This window comes from Phoca vitulina, unplaced genomic scaffold, assembly GCF_004348235.1.
Source record: "Phoca vitulina isolate PV1807 unplaced genomic scaffold, GSC_HSeal_1.0 scaffold65, whole genome shotgun sequence".
Lineage (NCBI taxonomy): Eukaryota > Metazoa > Chordata > Mammalia > Carnivora > Phocidae > Phoca > Phoca vitulina.
Genome location: NW_022589768.1, coordinates 3,176,173 through 3,203,919, shown reverse-complemented (window position 1 = coordinate 3,203,919; position 27,747 = coordinate 3,176,173). Strand labels below are relative to the sequence as shown.

The following is a 27,747-nucleotide window of genomic DNA, read 5'->3' as shown; positions in this document are numbered from 1 at the left end:
GACTGTCTGACTCAAGCAGGACTAGAGCCCGATTCTCGTGCCTACAGCCGTTTGCTTTCATAAATGTACTGTGCACTTGGTGGGAGAGAATTTGGCAAAATCAGACACTGTGATGAAGCAAGAATGACTCTGATGCTGTTTTTTCCCTGACTTATAAGCTTGTCCAAATAATGTGGGTTTCTAGGAAATATACTTTTCCATCGGTTATTTTTCTTTCTCTCTCTCTCTTTTTTTTTTTTTTTTTGCTGGGAGCTCTGTAGTATGACCCAGCCTGTGTTGTTGCTAAGGTGGGGAGCTTCACTTCCACTCACGTCCTCGTGGCTCATCACACAATCAAGTCACGGCCGTACTTTGAGCGGGAGGTTAAAAGTGCCGGTCGGGTCACCGATGATGGTCAGCCATGTGTCTTGCTGTATCTCTTTCCATTTTCATCAACAAAGAGCAGTTGGTCTAAAAATGGGACACCTGCCTTCAGCCCGGGCTGCAGAGTGGAGCCTGGGTCTGCCTGCTCAGTGCTAACGTAGCCCAGTCATGGTGCCCCGAGGGGTACTGAGGCACACTCTTTCATTCGGTCATAGATTAGACCTTACTTCATGGACTTTTAATAAACAGACTGTTGAAAACCACTGTCTTCCGACATCGTGAGCGACTTCTGAAGACACCAGTGGGATGTTAGATTCATTTGTGGTGATTGTTCAGATTGTACCAGCCTAGCAATTCACTGCACCAGTGAGACAAAAATTTTTCTCCGACTTTTTCAGAAGCTATATTTTCATGATTGGACCATTCTTGAAAATGGCATTTTTTTTTCTTCCCAGTGGGTTTCTCATGATAGATTCTTGTTTTCCCGAATGATCTGTTTCTCCTGGATGACCTTTGTCACAGCATTATGGAGTCATGGTATTTTGCGTGAGAGCCCCTGAAGTATTCTTATTTCTCTTTTTAAATGTGTGTATGCTGCCACCAGGTAGCAGTAGAGAGTCTTGATCAAGTCCCTCATGCCGTATGTCCTGTTGATTGGAGGGTATGATAGGCACTGTCTGTTCAGTGAGAATTTACTGAACATCTGCATCTGCAAGTAGATGCTTGTGAATATCAATTTTAAGTATATGCCTATGAGAATAAAATGAAATGGTTTTGGTAAAGACATCTCTTTCCATGGTTCACTATTTTTACTTATGCTGGTAGCTTTCCCTCTCTTTCACAACATATCCATCTTCAGGGAGAGAAAAAAGTTCCTCTTCCTCACGGTCTGAAATCGTGCTTTGTGTTCCAGATGTCTCTCATCTTTCTCCCGGTCAGCTTTCTCCCGGTCGGATATTTTGTGTGTCTGTAGGAAACTGTTTTCTGATTGCTCTTCCCACTCGTGTTCAGCGAGGCAAGCCTCTGCCTTCCGTTTCCCCCAGCCTCAGCTCTAGGTACATGTTATGTTCTCCCCTCACACAATCTCTCTTTTCTTTCTGGGCGGTTACCATAGCGCATCTCACTGATCCAGGGATGCGAGGGTTTGAAACTGCCTGTTTTCCTTAATCTCAAAGAACGGGCTGTAGCCTTGCCAGGTGGTTCAGATGGTGACTGAACTTACACCTTCACAGGAACACAGCAAGACATGGTTTTTAGGGTCGGTGCCTGTGTCAGTTTCCCGAGGCCACTGTAAAAGCACCCTCAGCTGGGTGACTTCAACGACAGACAGTAGACAGTCACTGACTCATCGCTCTGGAGGCTGCAAGTCCAAGGTCAAGGTGTCGGCAGGACTGGTTCCTTCTGAGGCTGAGGGAGAGTCTGTTTCATGCCTCGCCCCCCAGCTGCTTGTGTCCTCAGGCGTTCTGCCTCAGCCTTGACACCAGCTTCTGTCTGTGCACGTCTGCCTCTGCACCAAATTCCCCTTTTTTCTAAGGACACCAGTCCTATTAGATTGGACCCACCCTAAGGACCTCACCTTACCTTGACTGGATCTGCGAAGACCCTATTTCTAACTAAGATTATATTCTGAGGGACCGTGGGTTAAAATGTAAGCATTTCTTTTGGAGGGGGGGCACAATTCAAACCGTAAGAGTGCCTAACAGAAAAGCAAATTTACCTATTTCATCGTGCCTCTCAGTCAGAATTCCCTTCAGCCTGAATGTTTGCCGCTAAGCACAGAGGCAGAGATTTTTGAAATCTCACTTGGTATTTGCTGTCGTGTGGGCTGTTGAGGGGAGTTTCTTGGTGAAAGCAGTTCAAATACTGTTCTAGTAGTTAACCAGAATTCACAGCTAAATTATATGTGTAAACCGGATATACACATTTATGTTCAACTTTTGATTATTAAGGTAGGATCTTCTTCTCCTTCTTTTCCTTCTTCTCCTTATTCTCCTCCTCCTTCTTCTTCTCCTTCTTCTTGTCCTTCTCCTCCTCTTCCTCCTCCTTCTTCTTCTCCATCTTCATCTTCTTCAACTTCTCCTCCATCTCCTTCTCCTCCTTCTCCTTCTCCTCCTTCTCCTCCTTTTCCTTCTCCTCCTTCTCCTTCTCCTCCTTCTCCTTCTCCTCCTTCTCCTCCTCCTCCTCCTCCTTCTTCTTCTTCTTCCCTTCTTCTTCCTCCTCCTCCTTCTCCTCTTCATCTTTAGTTTAGACTTTTGTCTTGAGAATCAGACTGATGGAGAGAAATAAGGCTTTTTCTAACTTGATTCAGCTCCCATCAATGTCAAGGGCCAAGCTCGGAGACTAAGTCTAAGTGTTTCTTCTTCGGTATAGAGGGGATGCCCATTCCCCCATAAGGCTGAGCCGTGGACTTCGTGTCTTCAGCACCTTGTGTTCAGGAGGAGCGTACCCTGTAGTGAGGGAGCTCAGCAAGGATGTGCGAGGAGATAGGCAGGAGGAGGCAAGGCAGTGAGACACATGTCATGACAGTGGTCACTCTCCAGAGCAGGGAAGCATATTAACTAGGTTTGCCAAAGCAAAGGCAAAAAAGGAGCTTTTGCTCCACTTTTCATCTAGAACCCCAAGAGGAAAATGCCCCGTATGGTATCTACTTCCATAGGCAACAACCTGGGGAAGCCACCTCAGAATGAAATTGGCTTTAATGTCCTGAAATATTTAGCCATGGGTTGAATGTGAGTTCAGCTCCCTGGAGGCTCCCTCAACCCCCATGCGGCATGGAAGGTATCTGGAAAATTCCCTGTGCTCTTTGCTGGCCAAGCTTGGAGGGGCTGACACGGGGGGCAAAATGACCCTGTAGTGGAGAGGTAAAGGTAGAATTTCCATACGTCTTAGTTTGTTCACAAAAGACCCATTTTATGCTTGTGGCCCTGGCTTAATTCTTTCCTTTCACTCTCAAAATCATCCTGGCTTGGACAGGAAAGCATATGGTCTCCCTGGGGAAGGGGCTCTAAGTCAGGCCAGGGAGCGGGCAGGAGTCACAGGCACACCACAGAGAACCTGCAGCACAAGCAGAATGTGGAATGGGCCGGTCACCAGAGGAATCCACCCTCCACTGGCCAGCAAAGAACACGGCTGAGTTCACTGGTTCTGAAGCTCCCTGTGGTCCTCCCAGTGGCTAGAGGGACAAGGAACACAGCTGTGGGCCCAAGGACAGGATGAAGACCTTCACACTCGGATCCAAGCCACAGCCCCTTTCTGGACTCTGATGTCCTAGGTGGGAAACCACCGTGGAGGAGATCGGTCTGAAGGACAGGACAGCTGAAAGACTGGCCGTTTCCCCACCTGATAGAGCATTACCCAAAGAGATGCAATGTTATATGTCAACTTCTAAAAAGGCAAATTGGCTTGTCATTGCCCTGCATTTGGAGTAGAAGGCTAACATGCAGAGAAGACAATGTCCAGAAGCCCATTAGGATTTTTTATTTCTTGTGAACCTTCCCAGCCAGGAAAATTTTTTCTCAAGAGCTCCACAACAGACCTTTTATCACCTCTCGTTGACAAGACTTGGGTCACGTGCTCGCTCTAGACCATTCCCTGGGCATTAGTCCTTCTGGGTGCTTCAAGAAGCAGATGCCAAGACAGGATTAGATATGTGAGACATTTAGGAGCGGGATGCCCTCGAGGAAGAGGCAAGATGGAGCTGAGAGGCCTGGAGAGCCGTCTATCTGCAGGGAAGATCTGACCACAAGTGGAGGAGAGAGGGACGGAAGGACAGTTGGGTTGGGAGCATCTTAGATTGGAGAGCGGTTCTAGAGAATTCAGCAAGCCTGCAGGGGAGGCTCTGAGCCAGAGTCATCCATCATATGACACAGTGTGTCTGAGGAAATGGCCTGCTTCAGACCCCCTGGGCAGGAGCAGCCCACAGAGAGCTGGACCTGGGATGGGCACTGCCGATCAGGTACACTCTATGCGGTTGTATGAGCGAGAGGTGCATTCTCATTCTCTTGGGGCACACACCTGGTGAGGTAGCTGTGCCTGCCATGATCACATGGGACAGTCAGGCGTTATCGAAGACACATGGGGAAAGAATGAACACTGGAATAAAAGTGAGCCTTTGGCAGGATGGGAAAGGGAAGTGGATATTGGTCAGCAATTAAATGCATCTGCTCCAGTAAGTTCATCCTTTATGGAAAACATCTGGGTTTAATGCCTTTTCTTTCTCTTCCTCTTTTTTTAAATCTTTTTTTCTTTCTTTTTTTTTTTTGTGATAATGGGTGGGACTCAGCAAACCATTTCAGTCCCTCTTAGGCTTATTGATTTATTTAGGGCTTTACTTTTGAACCAGTTTTGAAATTTATATTTTGCTAGAGAAGTATGCACTTCATCTAATTCTTTCAGACTTTTCAAATGTAATCATAGTATTGCCTTATCATTAAAAAAAGATCTCATTTTACCTGTAACTGTGTCTCTTCCATTGGTTCCTTGTCTAATATTTGTTTTGTTCAAACCATTCAAAGATTTGTCTCTGAGGCATCTAAGAACCAGATTTTCGTCTGATTAACTCAGAGTTTAAAAACTATTCATTTATATAAATTTTTATTTTTGTTTCTTTCCTTTATCTTCACATGGACTTATTTTGGTTTTGTATTTTTAGCTTCTAGAGCTCAATTCTTAATTCATTTTATTTTCAATCTTTTTTTCCTCTGTTATATGTTTTCAGTTTTCCCATACAGAAGCTCTTAATGTTGTTGTAGTGTAAGCTAATCAATTTTTAACTTTATGCTTAGACTATTTGTATTTGTATGCTAGGAAATCTGCCCCATTCAGGGTCATGAAACTATTCTTCTCTGTTTGCTTCTGGAAGACTTATTGTTTTACCTGTCATATTAGGAGCTACAATCCACCTGGAGTTGATTTTTGCACATGTTGTGAGGTAGAATCATTATCTTTTTCCACATGACTATCCAGTTGACCCAGCACCATTAGGTGAAAAGACAGTCCTTTCCCCATTTGTCTTAAAGCCCAAACTCTATGTGTGTGGGTCTGTTCCTGGGCTCTATTCTGTTTTATTGATCTGTCTGTGCAGTATCCTTGTGACTTAGTTACTGCAGCATTAAAACGAGTCTTGATATTTACTTCTGTAAGTTTCCCCACTTTGTTCTTGAAGATGATCTTTGATATTCTTGACTCCTTGCATTTTCATATCAAACTTTTTATAAAATTCTTTTGGATTTTGATTGGAATTGTATTGAATCTCTATATCAGTTTGGAGAGAACTGAAAACTTTCCAATACTAATTTTTCCAATCCATAATTATGGTATATCCATCATCATTCAGTTAAATTGTGTTGTAATTTTCATAGTGATATAGTCTTTGATTTATGGAATATTTAGAAGTGTTTTATCCAAATATGTAGAAATTTTCCAGTAATCTTATTATTATTTTATAGCTTAATTCCACTGTAGTCAGAGAACATACTCTATATTATATCAATTTTTTTGAAATCTGTTAAAACTTAATGGGTGGCTCAGAACATAGCAAATATTAGAAGATATGATGCATCATCTTTTGTTGATGGGCACTGTTCATATGTCACATTGATCATGTTATTATTAATGGTTTTATTAAAAATAATAGCCTACTGGTTTTTGTCTGCTCATTCTAGTAGTTACCATAGGAGAGATGGTAAAACTGTCACTGTGACTGTACTTTCGGCTAATTTTTTTCTATTCTTGTCAATTTTGAATTATTTATCTTTGAGGCTAGGTTGTTAGGTACATTAACATTTAGAGTCATTACCTCTTCTAGTGACGTGACTGTTTTACCATTATGAAACTATTTTCTTTCAGCATTTCCAAGATAGCTCTCCATTGTCTTCTGGCTTCCATTAATTCTGTAGAGAAGTTAGCTGTCAGTCTTATTTTTATGCCTTCGATGGTAATGTGTGTTTTTCTTTGTCTGCTTTTAAGTGTTTTCTCTTTGGTTTTGGTTTCAGTCAATTTGATTGTGATGTAATTAGCGGCTTTCTTCTTCTTGAGGTTCGTGATGCTTCACAACTCTGGCTTGATATCCACCATCAATTTTGGATGATTCTCATTTATTGCCTCTGCAGATACAGTTTCTATCCCATTCTCTGTGTTCTCTTTTTCTGGGACTATGTTTATACCTTTATCTCTCATGTCTACTTTCTACTTCCTTCTTTTCTGTCCATTTACTGATTCTCTCTTCAAGTGTGTGTAATCCAGGGGCCAGCAGATCCTGGCCAGCAAGCTAATGACCTGTTTTTTGTAAGTGGAGTTTTACTGGGACACAGCCACAACCATTTGTTTACAGATTGTGGCTGCTTTTGCACTATGTTAGACACATTGAAGAACTGCCATGGGGACAACATGGCCTGAAAACTATAATGTTTGCTGTCTGGTTCTTTATGAAAATATTTGCTGAACTCCCGTCTAGTCCACTGTCAAGTCTTTCCATTGAGATACTGATTTAAATTATTGTGCTTCATACTTCTAGAATTGCCATGTTATTTATTTATTTATTTATTAAAGATTTTATTTATTTTATTATTTGAGAGAGAGAGAGCAAATGCACATGAGCAGGGGGGAGGGAAGAGGGAGAGGGGCAGGGAGCCCGACTCAGGGCTAGATCCCAGGACCCTGGCATCATGACTTGACCCGAAGGCAGACGCTTAACCAACTGAACCACCCAGGTGCCCTGCCACTTTATTTTTATTGTAGCTTCGTTTCTAGTGAAATTCTCTGTCTTGTCATTTAGTTTCTTAGCATTTTAACCATCGTATCTTAGCCCAGGCTCTCTAAAACACAGAACCCTGGGTGTGAGCCGTGTGCTAACATTGATGTTTTAAGACCCTGGGACTGGTATGGAGTTTCGTGAAACACCATCTGAAGCCCAAGCTAGAGCTGCAGGGGTAGTGGCGGTATGCCCAGGGGTTTAAATTTCTGTCAGGTGGTGCTGATACCTGGATGTTCTGTAATTCCATTTATAGTCTAGTGCTCCACCTTTTTTGGTTGTTATTAAATTTTATCTTTTTTGTGTGCCTGGTTATTTTTAAGTTTTGCTATATATAGTAGATGAAAGATTATAAATATAATTTGAGACTGGATTAATTTCTGCTTCTGGAAGACAGGTTAGCAGCCAGTTACCTTCAGCCAACAGGGAATTGAAATGATTTGAACCTGGCCTTCATTCCCTTTGAAAATTGGTCAACTTCCAGTTCACACTTTTTCCTAGGATAGAGCTTTTTGGGGTCTCAGGTGGGCGCCTGGGGCATTTACCGGTACCGCCTCCGCTTTGGTGGATCTCGAGCTCCAGGGTTTGCTCTCGGCCACACGAGTCTGATGACAGGTCTGCTCAGCTTCTCAGCCACTCAGTCACCACTTGCATGATGGAAAATGCCTCAAGTAGCAACGTGGCGCCAAAGGTGTTGCCAAATGTTATGCTCACCTCTCTAGGCTTCCTTTGTGTCTGGGATCTCGGCCCTGCAAATACTCACTAGTATGGTAGTTCTCTGGTGCCTTCACATACATTAAAAAACTATTTTAGGCAGTGTTTTCACTTATTCTCACCGGCAGGATTCATCAGGGACATTCTTCCATAGCCAGAGAAAAACGCTTTGCAAGTTTCCGTGCCTCGGTGACGGCTTTGCTCCTACCCTCCCACCCGTCCCTGCTTCTCCTCTCCGACACATCTCGTGCTGGGGTTTTTATACTGGTTTATGATCAGATACGTCAAAATATTTTTCAGTCAACTCATATTTACATTTATGAATAAGCTTTACTGAGTGATTTCATCGTTACTGCTTCTTGCATCCACTACCTTCTTCTGCTTTTATATTAGTTCTTGTTCGGTACCTTTTAGTAGTTTTTCTCTCTCTCTCTCTCTTTTTTTTTTTCCAGTGAGCATCTCAAATGGTCAAGTTTCAGTCATATTGTGTCTGAAAATATCTTTATTTCACTGACTCTGATGATAATTTGATCATAGATCATTCATAGATTGATAATTGATCTTTGGTTGTTGGTTAATAACTTATGGAATTCTAGATAAAAAGTTATTGTTCCTCATCACTTTGCAGGTATGATTTTGCTTTTTTGCATCCAGTGTTTCCTGAGAGAAATCTGATGCCAATCTGATTCTCACTGCTTTGTAGGTTAATCATATTTTTTTCCTTTCCAATAACTTAAGATTTTTCTTTATCCCAGCTGTTGTACTTTTTTAAAATGTCTGCTCCGAACTTGCTGAACATTTTTGAATTGAGTACTCCTGTCTTTCTCAAGGTCTAGGAAATTCTCAGCAATTATATCATCAAATATCGCCTCCTTATTATTTCCTCTGTGTCTCCAGCTTGAACTCCGTATGTGTGTTGGCATTTCTGGATCGATCCTGCATGAACTCAACTTCTTTTCCTCTTTCTTTTTCTCTTTTCGTTGCATTCTGGGAGTTTCCCTCAGGTCATTCATTTGTTCGATCAGGAGGGAAGAAAAGAGAAAAGTGGGGGGAGAACTTGCTGCTTGAGTGTGGTTCCTCAGGGGTACGTTCCCTCTTCCCTCTGCTTGCTCACGCGCAGTGGTGCCCCTCCTCCTCTTTAGTTCCTTGCTGGAGCACTCCTGTGTAAACACCACGTATTTGTGTATGTTTGAGTTTCTGCAGTTGTGCTTTCAGACCTTTTTGGAAGGATTTCCTTCAAGATGTTATTATTGAAAGTGTAAGAATCCCAATTATGTGCTATGTTGCCAACAAACCCAGACTGGCTCAGTCCCGGGTCCCATGGAAATTAAAATCAGATGTATCAGGTAGAAAAAAGAAGTTACACAAACAAACAAGTCCACCTGACACATTTGAGAACTCACTCCCAGGCATGGAATCATCTGGAAAGATGACTCCAGGGAGGCTGGTTGAAGATCTTCTGTGCTCCCATGTATGACAAACCTTAATGAAATGTTATCACATGTTACAATTTTTGGAATCTTCATGTGCCACAGTTTGTTGTGATCGGTATGTGATCGTTAGCATCAGTGAAATAGATTCATTGCATTTGGAAAGGTGCGGGAAGCGCTGGCTCGTTGTACGCAGACACATGATTGCAGTTCTCTCTGTCCAGACCAGGTACACAGTGGCCAAGGACAGTGTGGTCCAGTTCTTCTTCTACCAGCCGATCAGTCATCAGTGGAGACAAACTGACTTCTTTCCCTGCACTGTAACATGTGGAGGAGGTGAGGAACATATTGCGTGTATGCTTCGGGCTCAGAGTTAGAAATGACATACTTGTGTTTTTTGAAGCTGACTTTACAATTGGCATGGTAGTTGGGGATGTGTAATCACACAGCATCTTATTCAGTGGCTGGAATGCGGTGGTGTTCCCGAATGCGTGTTTGCCTTTATTCCTGAAGACAGATGAAAACGGGATTTGGAAAATACCTTTTACTTCTAGCAAACAGCTGGATACATGTTTACATGAGTTCTGGCCTTTCTTGTTTTGTCTTTAAAGCATGTATTATGTTTAATTTTCCATGGAGAACCTGAAAAACAGAGGGACCACGTCACTTGCCCAGTCTGACTGAGTTCATGGATGTGTTGGTTCTAATGTTTAGATTTCCCCTGTCCTCCCTCAGGTGCCAGAGCAGAACTTACCAGAGAGAGAAAGGGTAGCTGCTAAGTGGTGAGGGGGATGTCCTGCTTACTGTTAGCTTCGTTCAAGGATTTCACAGATGGTTCAGGAAGGCTCTGGGCCAAGTGTAACCCAGGGCTCCACACACGTGCTACACATATTTGCAGGCTCAGGTGGAGGATCATTGTCTGTTTAATATGGAGAGAGTATCTGCCTGGGGGAAATGAGGAGGCTACCAGAGCCTCCATGGAGATAATTCTCTTTTAATGAACTGAAGTTTTAAACTGAAGGTAAATGGTTCTATAAGTGCCAGCCCAAGAACCACAGTTACTAGAATTGCTAGAGAGACTTAATGCTGATACTTCCCCTAAAAACACCAGACAACAGTGGTGGGCATTTACATGTATCAAGCCATGGGCTGGGGCACTCATCTTCATGTTTATTCTTCCAAACAACCTTAGGAAAGATCTCTTTTCATGCCTGTTTTTATGTATGAGCAATGGAAACGTAGAAAGGGTAAACAATGGACTCCCGTGTGCTCAGCGAGCGAACAGCATGGCTAGGATCTGGCTCCAGGTCCATCTGATGCCAGAGCCCCATGCTCTAGATGGCTTTGCCCTTGTGTCTCCCAAGAACCGTCTACCACCCCTGGGAGCAGGTCAGGGCACGCAGGCTCAGGTAGGGTTGTGTTTGAAGGACTACAATAAATCCCCCTCCTGCAGCCCAGCCCAAGTCAGTCCAGCCCCAAACCATTTCCTCCCTGCAGGACTATTGAATATGAGCTTGTTCAGAGAGCCACAAACTGAGTGTGGATTCTGCCCTTTCTCCTCTAAACCACAGGCTTATCAAGGAGGGCTCCTCAGCTTTATCCTCAGCCAGGGTCAGGTTCCCATGCATACGTATGTCAGACCTCTCTCTTCTGCGATTTCGGTTCCCAATGAAAGCAGGAGGCAGGTGCTTTCGTGGAGAGCACCGAGTAGCCTAGACCCCAGAAGGAGCTTGTGTTGCTGGGAATGGAAGAGAAATAGTCTGGGGGTTGAATGGGGCTCTAGAAACAAGGTAAAAGTTAACCTTCCCGGTTTGTCCTTCTTGGACCAGGCGTGGGCAATAGACCACGAGATTATGATCCTACAGCAGTGGTTCTCAAAGTGGGTTCCCTGGACCAGCAGCAGCATCACGTGGGAACTTGCTGGAGATGCAGATTCTTGGGCCCCACCCTGGACGTACTGAATCCAAAACTCTGGGAGTGGGGCCGGTCCCTCCAGGAGATCATGGTTCACATTCAAGCTTAAGAACCACTGCTCCCTAAAGCAATGTCTTTGGGTAACAGCTGTAGCTGTTTTAACCTCGCTGCTTTTGCCATATCTGTTACCCCTACACTATTATTTACTTCCAGTTTTTTCTTTAAATGGACCTTTTAAAAAATTAAACATATTCACAAAAAAAGATCTAATACGAGCACCTCAAAGTGGTAAACTATGATCTTTGCCATAAATTGAACATAGTCACAAAAATAAATACGATGGAAACAAAATGCTGGAGATCATCTCTAAGTCCCTGCCAGGCCTCAGTCTATTCTTGATTCTCCCTGAAAGTGAGAACGTGTTTTGTTGAACATGATAAGCATTGCTCCCAGGCAGAAACTCCTTCAGAGCTTTGGGTCACTGATCTTGCAACAGTGACTGCAAGGCAATTCTTACAACACATTTGATCTCGTTGAACGCTGACTGAGGTCAAACAGCATTTGGAATCAAGACCGTGATCTGCGTCAATTCCATGAGTCTCTCCAGACCTGGGCCTCAGGCTCATTTTGGTCAAAAGTGTTCTCTAAAAATTGCATGACGACGTTTACATCAAGAGGCGGTGTGGTCCCAGAGCTCAGGTTCCGGGGCCTGGACTCCCTTCTTGGCTTTGCCACTACTTGGCTCTGAGCCTCAGTCTGCTCATCCGTAAAACAGGACGATCCCCGCCTGCAGCATTGTTGGGGGACAAAATGACAGGACACGCCAAGGAACCTAGTACGGTTCCTGGCATTAGTGGGTGCTCGGGAAACACCTGTTATGTCGGAGTCTAGGCAAACCTGAATTTTGTTAAAAATGCCTCTGCATAATCTACAGAGTTCTGGCCGTCCCCCCTTCTGGCATTCCCTGGGGATGTGTTATGAGATACAGACATGACTCAGTGCTAATAGTAGAAAGCTCTCAGGGGTGAGTGGGACATACCTAGAGCTCCTTACATATACATTTTATATCCAGAAGCAGAATCCCACCACCTTAAAGTCAGGTGGGCCATGGCTCCAGGGCAGACGGAGTCTCTCATGGACCCCAACATAAAAGCAAAGAGCCAGTGGGGCTCTTTTTATTTTTACTCAGCAGGAAAGCAAACATCTCTTTCTTTTTAGTGTATTCGCTCTCACACCGCATTATTCAGAGAGACGTTCCCATGTAGACACATAAGAGAAAAGAGAAGCTTTCCACTCTGGGAGGGACATTCGTAACGGGATTCGGCTTAGTTCAGTTGGTTAAATTCTTGGGAGGAACACAGGTGTGTCTCATACTAGGGTGCTGAAGGAAAGACACATTCAGCCCGGCTGGAACCGTAAATGGGAGCACCTAGTGGCCAGACTGCCCGCCAAAGAGAGCGGTTGTCAGAACAGAAGGGAGACTTCACGCTGCTTGTGGGGTACCCCTTGCAGCCTGCCATTTTGTGCCCGCTGGCAGAATTTCAACACATTTGTTCATAGTATAGGAAGGCAATCTGCCTTATTTTCGCTTTTAGTTATCTCGGTACTGCCATAAAATTAAAGAGGAAAATTAATTGTCTCTCCTTAAATTATAAACACCTGTATGCTTTTTTTTTGGTCTAGAAGTATGTTTCCATTTAGAACAAAGGTTTTTCTTTGATTCAAGGAGCTGTAATCTCATTCTCTACTTGTGTTGGAAGAAATAAAAAGACATAAAAACCCACAAGGAAAGCATTACCAGAATTTAATTATATTAGTAATCGAGTGTACATGATTTGTGTAAATGCCATTTCTGAGTTTTTGGATAATCAGGCGAGTTCCCTGCTCCCTAAGGTACTTGGATGGACTTTCCTTGTCTTGCCTGCAATCATCTACGTGGGACTCTTAAGATCAGTCTGGAGAGAGTTCCGGGATCGCCACTGCCATCTGATATTGTAGACTCTCTGGCAGATATTGGCACCCGAGTAACATTTTATTGACTCCATTTGGATTTTCGTTCTTGCGGCTTCAACCTTGCTTTTTATAACGCATACCAGTCTGTCCTTCTGCACTCAGCTCACATCCAAGCCGTGGCTTGCAGAAAGCTGTCTAGCGGTTTATAAAATCAGATTCCTCTTGACAATCAGGCCCTTAAATGTATTTTTAGACCTTTAGACCAATTGGCTGAGGCTGAGAGCTTAGCTTTGGGCTTTTTTTTTTTCCCTGAAGAACTCATTCTGGTTTTGAAAAATTGCCTTTTTTTTTTTTTAACTTAACATGACACTTATGTAGTGACAGGAAACCTGGAATCAGGTCTTTCAGGAAATAGAAGCATCATTTTGTGCATTTTAAAAAATTTACAGCACTCTCCCATTTGGAATGTACACTTCTCCTCAGCGACGGCAATTTGAATTTAATAGAATCGGAAGTGAGTCTTCATCACTTTCGCTCTGAAGGCTTTTGAGGCAGGGGCCGGTAGAGGGGACGGATTTTGTTCCTCCCTGTAGAGACAGTGCTTACTTCCCCAGTTAAGGAAGTTCGTTGGCCTCAGAGGCGCCCCGGGTTTCCCAGGACAGCAAGAGAGTAAAACGAGGCATATGCTTGCAGCGGGAGATTATGCGGTGGGAGCAAGCACCGACCCGGCACATGGGTTGCTCTCAATAATGTAATGTTGAGTGAGAGAAGCAGAAAATAGAACAAGATTTTAAATACCTATTTGGTTAAAACAGATACACACAAACAATGTTACATGAGGCAGATGCATATTTAAGAACATATAACCGATGAACAGGTTATCGGGGGAACCGGGATGGGGGAAGGGACAGGCAAAGAGGGGAAGCGTGAGGAAAGAAGAGGGGGTCTGGCTCGGTGCCAGGGGGACAGTCAGGACATGGGCCAGTGAGTGACCTTCTGCCCCAAGGATTAGGCGTTCTGTAGAAGGAGGCTGCTGTAACTTTCTCGTTAAAAGTGCTAAGACCTCCACAATCAGTTCAAGTAATCATTCCCGATCTTGGCCACACGTTTTAGTCATCTTAGAAGAACCTGAAGATCATTAGAAAAAAAAAAAAGACAAAGCCAATTTCCTGGACCTAGCCACAGCATTTCTGGCTTAACTGGATCACAAAGGGACCCAGGCATTGGTGTGTGCCAGGAGCTCCCAGGGGTTCCATTGAGTAGCCAGGGATGAGAACCACTGAGTTAAGTTTCTTAAGGGGGGAAAAAAGGGCGTGGCAGGGTGAAAACACCACCGTGCAATATTCAGACTTGCCTTTTCTTTTTCCGTTAGGTTATCAGCTCAACTCAGCTGAATGTGTGGATATCCGCTTGAAGAGGGTGGTTCCTGACCATTACTGCCATTACTACCCCGAAAACGTGAAACCAAAACCCAAACTGAAGGAATGCAGCATGGACCCTTGCCCATCGAGGTTTGCATCATCACCCATAGTTTTTACTCTAAAAAGAAACAAATCAAGTGTGGCCCAGACCCATCAGTCTTTGCAGAGTGACATTTGCACCACGTGACCTTGAACACACGCTGGTGGCCGTTACCTGCATTTGTCACCCACTCACGCGGTCCAGCGCTCTCCTGTCTGGCGGCGTGTGCCTGCGCTCGGAGATTTGCTCCTCGTCATGACCCTCCTTGAGTGTATCCTGCACACCCAATAGGAGAGGTCTCCTCGTCCAAGTACGAGGTCTTGTCCATCTGCTAGTCATAAATATCTTGAACTCACCATTTTCACCTTTAAACTGGGTCACCCATGACCACGTTTTGACTTTCGAAGTGTTCACGTTAAATTCGGTATAAATAATGCATTGTGCAAGGAAGTGAAAAGTTTTAATGCCAAAGCAGAAAAGCTATGCATAAACGATCCCGTTGCATAATTTAGTACCTGCTGACTTGGATTGCCTGGGGAAGTTTCCTGGCTTTACTACAGTATCTTAAAATAACAGCACAATATCAAGTCCCAGAATCCCCCAGACATCTGCCAGCTGGCTGCAGCAGAAGTGTGCGAGTGGAAAAGGAAGTGCTCTCAGTAGATTTCATTTCCTATCACTGAGCTGCCCATTTCCTGTAATCCCAGGTGAACGTAATTATTCATAGAGACCTTTTTAAAGGACAAACTCTGTAAAATAAAATGTTTCTCTGAAGATTCTACTGATATGATAGTGTGTTAATATCATTAATATATCAAAAAAAATTTTAGATGATAAAAACATAGATTTATCTAAATTAAGAGACACTCTTTCCTTCGGCTAATACATACCACTAGTTTCTGAATTTTCATAGACCTGGGGATGGCGTGTGCCAGAGATGTTCCTGAAAACCAAAAAGATGGTGGCTGAGTTTTTGGGAAGAGTTTACAACCCTACGCGTATTTAGTTTTCAGTGTGAAAGAGCTCTGTCTTTGGGGACGTCAAATCCATAGTGGTCGAATTAATAAATATGTTAATTGATTGAGAAATGACATTGTCACAATGATTTCATTTGTAGCGACGGATTTAAAGAGATCATGCCCTACGACCACTTCCAACCTCTCCCTCGGTGAGTCACGTGTTTGCCTTTTCCATTCCGCAGTTTGCTCTAAGTAGTTTGCAAGGAAGTGTATCCTATCTGTAGCAATAGTCTAAAATGTAAGAGTGGTAGATATTAGATCCTTTGCAGAGAGCTAAGTTTCCCTTAGCAGACTTCAACTCCATAATAAAGGAGATCTGTCTAAGAATTAGGTGGAATGCGCCCCCTCAAACAGCGACATCTCCCGTCACTGGGCATATCAAGCGCCCCTTGGATGACTGGCCATGAGAAAGGGAGCTCAGTCAGAGATTTGAATCCCCTCTGATGCCCGGATGACTACTTTCTGACCTTCAGTTTCTTTGTTTTCTCTAATAGTACCGTCTGTTAGTATTTATAGTGGAGAGACGGTTTAAAGAATGCTTTCACACTCTATATGTTAACCGATGAGATTCTCAGAATGGCCCTGTGCAGGGGCACGAGGGAAGATGTCGCATTCCCTCCTGACAGTAGCCTCAGGGACAGAGGCGTGAAGCACCCTGTGACTATAGATTGTGTGTGGCAGTCACGACGGAAGTCTCATGACTCCATGGCCTGCGTGCTTTCTGCTGAACCACAGCTGGCCTCTCTCCCCTTTGTAAGCCTGAAACAGACAGGCAAATGACACATAAATAATGTGTTTTTATTTGTTTGCTTTTGAGCTGGGAACATAATCCTTGGACTGCGTGCTCGGTGTCTTGCGGAGGTGGGATTCAGAGACGGAGCTTCGTGTGTGTGGAGGAGTCCATGCACGCGGAGATTCTGCAGGTGGAGGAGTGGAAGTGCATGTATGCCCCCAAACCCAAGGTCATGCAGACCTGCAACCTGTTCGATTGCCCCAAGTGGATCGCCATGGAGTGGTCTCAGGTAAGATTTGAGGACAGGACACTTGTCATTAAATCTCAGATTTTAATGAACGCTGGCTGGGTGTTATCAATCCTTTTTTCACATACCTCCTAAAAGATGTTTGCAAAGTTATATACCCCTTCCCATATATTTGGGTTGACATCTAAAATTTTTTTAAAGATTTTATTTATTCATTTATTTGAGAGGAGCGGGGAGGAGCAGAGGGAGAGGGAGAAGCAGACTCCGGGCTGAGTGGAGAGCCCGCCGTGGGGTTCGATCCCACGACTCTGAGATCATGACCTGAGCCACCCAGGCACCCCAACATCTAAAATTTTTGTATAAGTTTAAATAAAAAGTATCAAAGAAAGTCATTTCTAACATGTTGTGAATGCAGGCATTTTTTAAAATAAGAGTGTTACGGCATTTAAAAAAAATGGGTCCAGCAGAATGTAAATGGCATGTTGATTTCTACCCTTGCCATCTTTCCCTTAAAAAATACATAGAGAAGCTCTTCTTGAACAATTTGGATAGTTTGCATTTTTTCCCCTTGAACTTGAACTTTCAATCCACTCTCCCCGTAGAAGTTTATCCTAATACAATGTACCGTTGTGCTTTATAGTCTTTTATTGATTACGCTATTCTACTTTTCTCCAAGAAAATATGTATAGTGATTGAAATTAGTTAATTTTATTTTATTTGAAATGAATTTATTTTAATTTTCTGTCGCCATAAGGCTCTAAGTATTAGAAATATTCCCCTGGGTTGTTATTATCAAAACAACAAAGATTTTAAATTTTGTTAAACAGTTTTACACATATAAAGTAAATTTTCAATTGAAATCAATCTTTCTAGAAAATGAGGGGGGCTTGAAAAAATAGTCCATTGCCAGAATAAGACATGGGTTCAGCAGTAATTTTATTCTTAATTTTTACTGCAGATTTCTTGGTTTGTTTTGTTTTGCATGTACACACCGGGAAAACTTGTTCACATAAATAAGTAGACTGAGATGGGGGGATTTTATTATAGCAAGATTATTCAGGGGGCGCCTGGGGGGCTCAGTTGGTCAAGCATCTGCCTTCAGCTCAGGTCATGATCTCAGGGTCCTGGGATCGAGTCCTGCATCGGGCTCCTTCCTCAGCAGGGAGTCTGCTTCTCTCTCTTCCTCTGCTGCTCCCCCTGCTTCTGCTCTCTCTCTCTCTCTCAAATAAATAAATAAAATCTTTAAAAGAGGATTATTCAGTTCTTGAACTCCTGAGTTACGTGACAAAAATCGGGTCGTGATCTATCATCAGAAATCAACATTTTTACTTCTCTAACCTGCAGAGCTCATTTTCGGCTCTTAGAAGTCTCATCTATATGTTTTGTGTTGGCTTTAGAGCTTTCTTTTTTTTTCTTTTTTTATTATTATTTTTAATTTTATTATGTTAGTCACCATTAGTTTTTTAATTAGTCATTAGTTTTTGACGTGGTGATCCACGATCCATTGTTTTCACATAACACCCAGTGCTCCATGCAGTACGTGCCCTCCTTAATACCCATCACCGGGCTAACCAATCCCCCCTCCCCCCTCCTCTCTAAAACCCTGTTTGTTTCTCAGAGTCCATAGTCTCTCATGGTTCATCTCTCCCTCCGATTTCCCCCCCTTCATTTTTCCCTTCCTTCTCCTAATCCACCACCCCACACCCTCTTCAATATCATGACTTTATTGTCACTCATAATTTCAAAATAGAGGGTTGTTACCCAAATCATCTCATTTACCTTTCTTGGCTCTTGATACTTCTCATTTCTTTTCAAAAATCAAATACATTCTCAGTAACGAGAATAAGCTATCATTAAGGATATATTCAGTTCCAGAGTGGAGTTCTGGAAATATAAATACTGACCACATTGTTGTGGTAAATGTCCAGCTTCCTGGGGAGGCTACGAAGGAAGAGACAATACTCCTTTGGACTGACCAATTCTGATATAGTTATACCTTGTAATCACACCATCTTCTTTCCCTTTGGGCAGAAGTTTTATTTCTTTCTTGACCGATATGCAACAACCTCTCAGTGTCATATATATTTCAAGTCGATAAATCTTGGGGTTGGCAAGTTAGTTTCCCAGAAATAGGGTCTAATCTCACACCTCACTCAGTTCATTAGAATATTTGTTTGGTGGTCCAGTGGCAAGATGAAATCATATGTTTCCTGATACTCTTTTTTTTTAATCCTTATTTTTTTAAATTCCAGTATAGTTAACATACAGCACTGTATTAGTTTCAGGAGTACAGTATAGTGATTCAACACTTCCGTACCTCACTCAGTGCCCATTATGAGTTCCCTCCTTCATCCCCATCCCCTAGTCCCCTCATCCCCCATCCACCTCCCCTCTGGTAACCACCTCTTTGCTGTCTACTGATATTCCTTTTTTGGAGACGTGAATTTGTTGAAAAGGCCCCTGCATCCTGTGAAACGTGTCTGAGACCATGTAGAAAACATCTACAGGCTTAAGAAAGAATAACTTTGAGTTTGATGAATCAGTGGCAAAGTTATGGTTTTGGCAACAGGAGGCTCTGGGCTGGAATACCACTCTGCCTCTCGGGGATTCTGTGACCTTGAGCAAGGTCCTTTGGTGGTGCGCTGTTTGCTCCTCTGTCAAATGGGACGGATGCTAGTGAGCTGCAGGTATGTGGGGCAGTTAGTGAGGTAACACCAGCGGGGCAGTGCCTGTCCCTTAGTGGATGTCCAGGGGTTCTTAGTGCCTCTCACGATGGATCCAGAATTGGTGAGGCCTCAAGTTTATACACTTTGGGGATGACTCTTGAAGAAGAAAGAATGCAAAATATTGGGTATCAAAGTGAATTTTTGTTTAGAATAATCAAAGAAATTGCAAGAAATCACAAATTTTTAAGAAATTGACAATGACCCTAATGTGAACTCTGGACTTCAGTTAATAATAATGCATCAGTATTGGTTTGTCAATTGTAATAATGTACCACACTAATGCAAGATGTAAGTAACAGGGGGAGCTGTAGGGAGGGGTGGGGGCATATCAGGACTCTGTACTATCTGCTTAATTTTCCTGTAAATATAAAATGGTCCTAAAAATAAAGTCTATTAATAAGAAAAACCCACATACATATTCACATATATACTCACCAACATATGTAGATAAATTGAAAAGATATCCTAGATTTTCATGACATGAAAAGACTCCATTCATTGGCAAAAGTGCCTTCTAAATCATAATAAATAATGCAAGAAAAAAAATACAACACAAACATCACATGAAAATTCATAAAAAGACAGGAAAATATTTTATTAATTCTAACTGCTTGACATTTCTATAGTATTTTTTTCCTAACCATTTAGGCTGAATACTCTTTGGTGACCTCTTCATATGATCACAGTTTTGTAAGATAGATTTCTATAGACAGAATAGAAAGATAATCCTCTAGAGTGATTGATCAGAATTTGATTTTTTAATTGACAGTTTAAAAAAGTTTTTTTTTTCATTCTCACAAGTTGTTTTGGATAATGTCATAAAAATTTTTAATCAAATTTGAAAACTTATATCAAGTTTCTTTCATATTTGAGCAGAAAGATTTCAGGGCATTTCAGTTTTTCTTGTGCTGTGACCTCAACTGAAATACTTTTCAAATTGAGAATTGGAAGGAGGCCTTGCAAGGGAGGGGCCCTGAAACATAAGAATCACAGGAAATCAACTTCTACCCCCTTCTTTACGTGGTTGTCTGGTGGTCTTTTGTGTTTAGTATTCATTTCAATGAGTGGCTCTCCTTCGCATGAGTCATTAATACCTTTGTGGGTCTGTTCATGAGCAAGAATTTCACTGGTTTCTCATTTCTTCTTTGAAGTGCACAGTGACTTGCGGCCGAGGGTTACGTTACCGTGTCGTTCTGTGTATCAACCACCGCGGACAGCACGTTGGGGGCTGCAACCCGCAGCTGAAGTTACACATCAAAGAAGAGTGTGTCATTCCCATCCCATGTTATAAACCAAAAGGTAAGTTTGTGGTGCATGTTGAAGTGAAATCAAATGGTGTTTTCCAGCTCTCATTTGAGTATTATAGCATTTCCATTCAACTTACTTTCTTAAAAATTGGTTTCACCCACAGATGGCAATAGACCCGTCCACCTGGGTAAAGAAGCTAGACCGATGTGATTAAGTGATGGGGGTGGGGTGAGCTGAGCTCCTGTTGACTCAATGCATGTAGAGTGGCTCCTATCCGTCCAGGCTTATACTAACATTTCTTGATGGACATAGAATAATTTGATCTAATCCCTGATTTGTAGGGTGAACAGGAAGAGAAAAAGGTGACATGGGGGTAGAAAAGGAGAAGAAGGATAAAGAGAAAGAGGAGCAGGAGATTTCCCCCAGGGTTCTCGTTCTTTGTTCCGACAGTATTTTATACATATTCTTCATCGTGTGTTCTGTTGCCTACTATGGAATGAATAAAGACTTTCAGCTCCCAATCTAGACCGATAGATGCTTTTAGAGTTTTTGTTGTTGTTGTTCCTATTTGTTCCACATGAATTAGCAGAAATGGGTAGCATCCATGAACAGGAAGTCTTGACATCATCTCTCAGATATACATTCCTCTCTATACAGGATTATTGCCATCTAGTTTAGTGAAGTATTTCCAACCCTTATGACAAGTTATTTCCTGTCTGGAAATGAAAGAGTGATTATTCCCACCTGTTAGTGTCAAGAAGTCTTCTCATATCTTAGAAAGTATAGTAAAATTCTCCTTCATTATTTCTGGGTTCATTGTCCATACAAATAGCCTTACAATGAACCACTGAACAAATATTTATTTACTGTGTCTGCCTTCCAGAAAAATCACTGGTTGCCATGGAAGGGACAAATCCCAGTTCTAGAACTTTCACCAGTGAAGTCTTTTCTCCTTCCTGGTGCGCTTGATGGTGCTCTCATAGCCATGTTCTCGGTGTCTGCAATTTCCCTGCAGCAGTACAAAAATGATTTCCTTTCTTATTTCATAACTAGTGTTTCTTTCTTCATATCTTAGGAGGCTTAAAAGGACAGAAAGGGGCATGCATCTTGCTCCTGCATGATGGTTGTAATTGGTAATGAGCTCCCTCAGCAACTACAACAATAAAAATTTAAGTAAATCAGAGCACAGATTCCGCTCCTCCCAACTTTCCAAACATTTTTGTTATTTGATTTTCTCTAGTGATTTCTTTATTCATGGGCAGCAAGAATTTGTGGCAAAAGAGAGCAAGCTGATATGGTTAAGTAAGAGCTTTAATATGTAAACAACAGACATTGGTTTTGGTTTATAAAAGGCATTTTTTAAAATAAAAGGCATTTTTATGTTCGCTTGGAGAACGTGTTCAACTGTGCTATGGGATCATCTGGTTGCATTTGGATAATGTGTTAATTAAAAAAATATATGACAGAAATGTCTGGTTCACCCCAGAAGCTGCTTCATGTGCTAAAAGACTCAGCTTGCATTTGCAAAGTATGACTGCTTTATTGATGAAACCTTCAGCAAACAATGATCATGTATCCAACTCCCTTAAGCTTGTTGTTTATGTTCCTTTTTTCTTAGAAAAAAGTCCAGTGGAAGCTAAGTTACCTTGGCTGAAACAAGCACAAGAACTAGAAGAGACCAGAATAGCAACAGAAGAACCAACGTGAGTCCAGGGCCTTTTATGGGAGTAATCAGGGCATAGCCAGTTAACATGATATATGTAATTTTTGTACTCATTGGAGTACAGTGATACATTTCAAATCCAAATGACCTGAATTCTCAGACTCTAGAGAGCTTGAGCTGGCTAGAATTCTTCTCTCTTTCGCAATTTAGCAGTCCCACTTTGGCACTATTTGTGAGAAGCACATAAAAGAACAATGTTTGTTAACTCAAAGCAGACCCAGTGGTCTGTTACAATTAAGAGATTGGGGATAATTCCTAGATCTATATTAACACATATGATTTGACCAAGGACCATGACAATATTATATAAATCAGTCAATCAATCATTCTGTGGTTAAGACATGGCCAATCTCTATAAAACCAGTTTCGTTGAAATGCATCAGGGTGGCCTGAGTAATTATAAGGAGAAATCCCAGAGCTGCTATGGCATGAGCAATAGAAAGAATATGGCGCTACGTATCTTGGAGCCTAGAACCACCACTTTTAATTATGTGACCTTAGACAAGTCTTTAATTTTTCTGTGTCTCATCCTATAAATGAAGCACGTTGGACTTGACCTCTCCAGGGTCCATTCCAACTCAAAAATCCAGTGACTTCTATCCACATGTGATTTGGCAAATCCAGAGTGTAATGGTGTCAGTGGAAATTGAGAATCAAGAGCAAATCAAAGAAACCTCTGGATGCAGAGGGATAGGGACCTAAAGAGAGCAAGGAATCAAAGGTGCTCTGAGATTTTTCATCCAGGAGTCTAGAAGAATGACAGCACCAATGACAGACTCAAGTAATTGGACAGGACAGCCGATTCCCTGTCAGACACGTCAAGTCTGTGGTGCTGACAGGCTATTTACCAAGAGAGCATTCACAGAGTGTTGTAGGAAAAGGGATCTCAAAAGTAATAAGGTAATATGGCCAGTCTCCCACTCAGAGCAGGCATTTCTTTGTCAACACCTTCAGTGACATGCAGAGCTCCCTGCATCGAGGCAGCTCATTCTTCTGTTGAACAACCTGAGTTATATGCAGGATTTTTCTCTGGTTAAGCTAAATACACCTCCTTCAAATTTCTGCTGTCTGAAAGAGAAAAAAACAAAAAACCCATGTCTATGCCTCATCCCATGTGACAGGTTTTCACAAATTTAAAGAAAGCTGGTCCCAAGAGTGTGGTCTTTCCCAAGCTCATCACTCTTAGCCTTTTCCAGTGGTTTTCATGTGTTGTTTTTAGATCCCTTACCAACCTCATTGCTGGTTTCAGAACATGCTCATTTGTCAATGTCCCTTCCAACTGGAGTCCAGCCCAGTGAGCCCCAGGGGAATGTGAATTACTCCTCTTTGAGAAGGCACCATGCCTCTGGTGATACAGGCCAAGAGAATTGGCATACCCCCCCTTAGGACATGTGCAGAACTTTTCCACATGCACTAGTGGTAGGCTTGGAAGTGAACCCAGAAGAAACTGTAGATGCTGTGAGGTGAATGACCCCAGAGTAACTGACTAAAGAGAGAGGGGTTCTGGGCTCATGACAGTAGCTTGGTGATCTAGAGGAGGGGGGGATGTTGCAAGAAGTGGGTGATGCAGGAGAAGGAGTAGTGAGCCGAGGGAGGAGGAGACCCAAGGAAGGACCATGGTTGGAAAGACCAAGGCAGTAAAGAGTTTAAGGAGGGGTGCAGATCTCTTAGAAAGTCAAGGAAAAACGACGCAGACGGAGAAAACGCTATCTAGATGGGCAAGAGAGTCTTTTCCAGTTAATTGTAGAGTAGTATCATTCCAAGGGTAGAGATGTAAACATCAGAGATTTAAGACATGAATTCCCAATTAGAAGGAGGTGGGTATTTGAGTACTGAAAAAGGAGTACAGATTAGTAGGGAAGTTGATGGAAAGAAGTGGTTTTATGGATGTTTGATTTTTGTTATTGTTTTTTATATGAAGTTAGGATGGCCTTAAATATATACATATTTTTTTTTAAAGATTTTATTTATTTATTTGAGAGAGAGAATGAGAGAGAGAGAGAGAGAGAGAGCACATGAGAGGGGGGAGGGTCAGAGGGAGAAGCAGACTCCCTGCTGAGCAGGGAGCCCGATGTGGGACTCGATCCTGGGACTCCAGGATCATGACCTGAGCCGAAGGCAGTCGCCTAACCAACTGAGCCACCCAGGCGCCCCGATATACATATTTTTAAAAAGATTTTATTTATTTATTTGGCAGAGAGAGAGCAGGAGAGTGGCAGAGGGTGAGGGAGAAACAGGTCCCCTGCTGAGCAGGGAGCCCAAAGTGGGGCCCAATCTCAGGACCTTGGGATCATGACCTGAGCCCAAGGCAGTCGCTTAACCAAGTGAGCCACCCAGGTGCCCCAGGATGGCCTTAAATATATTAAAAAATAATAAGAGTTATAGACAAGTCAGTTAACATGTCTATACCTCCCAACTGTACAGGAAGGGTGTTAAGCTCAATACTGCCAGAAACTTCTCCCCGCTCTGATCTCCTGTGATTCTGTAAGGGAAGGAACCCGTGGAAAGAAGGAGATTTGAGACAGCTGAAGGGAGTGTGTAGTTGTCATGCAAGGAAGGTTATAGAGTTCTCAGTCTAGAACGATGCATCCTACTTGGATCTTCTGTCCCCAGAACACAACTAGATTATAACTGCAACTCCCCCCGTATGTCCTCTCTTGGTTAATGGGGTTGCTGTCCAGTTCCCCAAACCACAAGTCTGGGGTCATTCTTGCCTCTCTCTCATTCTTCCCTTATATGTAGTTAACTACTGGTCATGCCAATCATATCCACTAAAATCTGTCTCCATTCCAGCCCCTTTGCTCTGTTCCTACTACCATCCTGTCCAGGTCCTGAGCTCACTTCCCGGGATACTAGAAACAGCCTTCGGATTCGCTTCCCACTCAGTCCCCTCCAACCCACCCATCCCACAGCTCCTGGACAAGTCTAGCTAAGGCACAAATCTGGGTCTTTCTTTCCAACATTGAGAATATGGTTCCCCATCACCCAGAGATTTGCACTCATCCCCAAGGCCAACCAGACTTCACGGGGGGCATCACCCTTCAGGGCTCCCAGCGTCCTCCCTGAGCACTTCCTTGCTTTGCCTTGAGTGGGACGCTGCAGCTGCAGTAAACTGCTGGTTGTGTCTTACCGACAGGAGGCTGCCACTCACCCCCACGCCCCCCATTAATAATGTTTTTATCCGAGGAGTGCTGACGCAATGTCACTTTGGTTGCAGGTGTACGACACAGTGATTCTACAAGTTTCTACACTGTGCTGTGCTCAGCGCGTGCAGCTGCCGCGTGTCCCCACACAAGGCTGTTGCCATACCCCCGGCGGTGCTCCTTATGCTCTGCCCTTCCGCCCCGAGCCTTGCTCGTCCCACCAGCCTTTCGGTCACGCTCCCTTCTCTGTTGGGAAGGGGGGCCACCTGGCGAAGGCTTTTTTTTTTTTTTTTAAAAGCTTTTTTTGTTACAGAAAATTTCAAGCTTATATAAAAGGGGAGAGGACAGTATAATGAACCCCCATGTGTCCATCATCCGGCTTCAGTAGTCGTCAGTTAGCAGGTCGCTCGCGTTCCGTCTCTGCCACCAACACGGAAGCCAGACTCCAGACAGCGTAGCATTTCATCTGTAAACCTTGCAGGATGTGTCTCTAAAGAAGAAGGACTACTTCTTCTATTTTTCTTCTTCTTCTTCTTCTTCTTCTTCTTCTTCTTCTTCTTCTTCTTCTTCTTCTTCTTCTTCTTCTTCTTCTTCTTCTCCTCCTCCTCCTCCTCCTCCGTCCTTCCCTCCGTCCTTCCTCCTCCTCCCTCCTCCCCTCCCTCCTTCCTCCTCCTCCTCCTTCTTCTTTAATAACCACAATACCATTTTAAAGTCTGGTCTTCAAATCACTTCCATCAGAATCACCTGCGGCCCTCCTGAAATGCAGATCTCTGGGCCCCACGGGGCAGACTCTGGGTGGATGGGGGAGGGGGTGCTTTGTCTGTAGCATTTTTTTTTTTTTTTGGCTCTGCCGGATACCTTTTATTTGTTTATTGTTTTGTGGTAAAATATCCATAACAGAATAGGTGAAGGGGGATGAAGAGGTACAGGCTTCCAGTTATAAAATAAATAAATCCGGGATGAAAAGTGCAGCGTAGGGACTACCGTCAGTATTTCATCACTTTGCGTGGTGACAGATGGTGACGACACACCTGGTGGGGATCATTTCGTAATGTCTAGAACTGCCGGCTTGCCCTGGCGTGCACCCGAGACTGATAGACTGTCGTACGTCCGCTGTGCTGCACTTTCAAAAATGACCGTTTTAACCATCTTTAACCATTTTTACGGTTTCGTGGCATTAAGTGCACTGACCTGGTTGTGCAGTCAGCACCGCCCCCCTCCGGAGCTGCTTCATCTTCCCCAGCAGAGACTCTGTCCCCACGAAGCACTAGCTCCCCAGTGCCCCTGCCCCTCCCCCAGCCCCCTGCCCCCCCTTCTGCTTTCCATCTCTAGGAATTTGTCACCAGCATTTTTAGCAAGTACCCCAGGTGACTTGGGAAGGTGCATCCAAGTTTGGGAACCACTGGATCGGGCCGTCTGTAGGGTCCCTTTCACAGTCTGAAAATCCTGTTCATTGTATTGAATTGGAAGGGGCAGTATCATGTGAGCTGCAGTGGGTTCAGGCCCTGTATTCATTCCAAACCTGCTCTTTCTGTCAGCCCACCTCCCTTTGCTGATGGTTTCCTCCTCCCCTTAATCCCCGAGCAAAGCCAATACGCCCTTTCCTCCTGGAAGACACCACCCCTTTCTCTCCAGCATGGGAGACTGAGCCCCCTGCACCTGTTCCCGGCCCTTGGGGCTGCCTCCTCCCTGCTTCTTCCCTCCCCCTCTCCCTCTGTGGTCTCTATGCAATTTTCCTTTATAATTCACGCTGCTGGCGGATGCTGGCCTGTTCCTGGCTGCCTAGTGTGAAGTTTATAGTTTCCTCCCACCACTTCTGACTCTATTCATTCCCTCGATTTCCAAACAAAACCGCAACATACCTCAGCTTCCAGTTCATCCTTCTATAACCGCTGTCTTTTGTGGTTTGGGGATGCTTGCTTGTTGACAATGACGGACAAGGGGGAACGTAGCTATATTTCAGATCCCTCGAGGAAAGCCTGCCAAACCTGCCTGGAGAAGATAAATATTTCTGCCTCTGCGGTTTACCATGGCCTGAGCTCTGAATTTACACAGGGAGTGGATGTTCAAAAGCTTTTTTTTTTTTTTAATTAGGAAAATAAAAATTATAGCTTATAAAGCTATGCCAAGAGAACTGCAATGTTGACCTTTCAAAGCTTCCAGCTGTGGAATGTGTTGACGGTTGATACGGTGCATCGTTGTTTTAAAAGATCTTCCCTGGAGACGTCCTCGATTCTTTGGGGTGCGAGATCTTTCTACAGCTGTGTTGCCCTTTTCCCATTTTTCATATGTGAAAACCAAGGAAACAGGACAGGGTTAGAG

The 27,747-nt window shown here is 43.4% G+C and overlaps 1 protein-coding gene across 1 annotated transcript in view; it reads left to right on the top strand.

Moving 5' to 3' along the window:
* ADAMTSL3 (ADAMTS like 3) overlaps positions 1 to 27,747 on the top strand; it is a 282,288-nt gene that overhangs the window by 141,739 nt on the left and 112,802 nt on the right. Inside the window, exons 9-14 of the mRNA XM_032391915.1 lie at positions 9,483 to 9,594; positions 14,498 to 14,636; positions 15,704 to 15,754; positions 16,423 to 16,627; positions 20,463 to 20,610; positions 22,178 to 22,262. Coding sequence (XP_032247806.1) covers positions 9,483 to 9,594; positions 14,498 to 14,636; positions 15,704 to 15,754; positions 16,423 to 16,627; positions 20,463 to 20,610; positions 22,178 to 22,262 — 740 coding nt within the window. The remainder of the gene's footprint in view (positions 1 to 9,482; positions 9,595 to 14,497; positions 14,637 to 15,703; positions 15,755 to 16,422; positions 16,628 to 20,462; positions 20,611 to 22,177; positions 22,263 to 27,747) is intronic.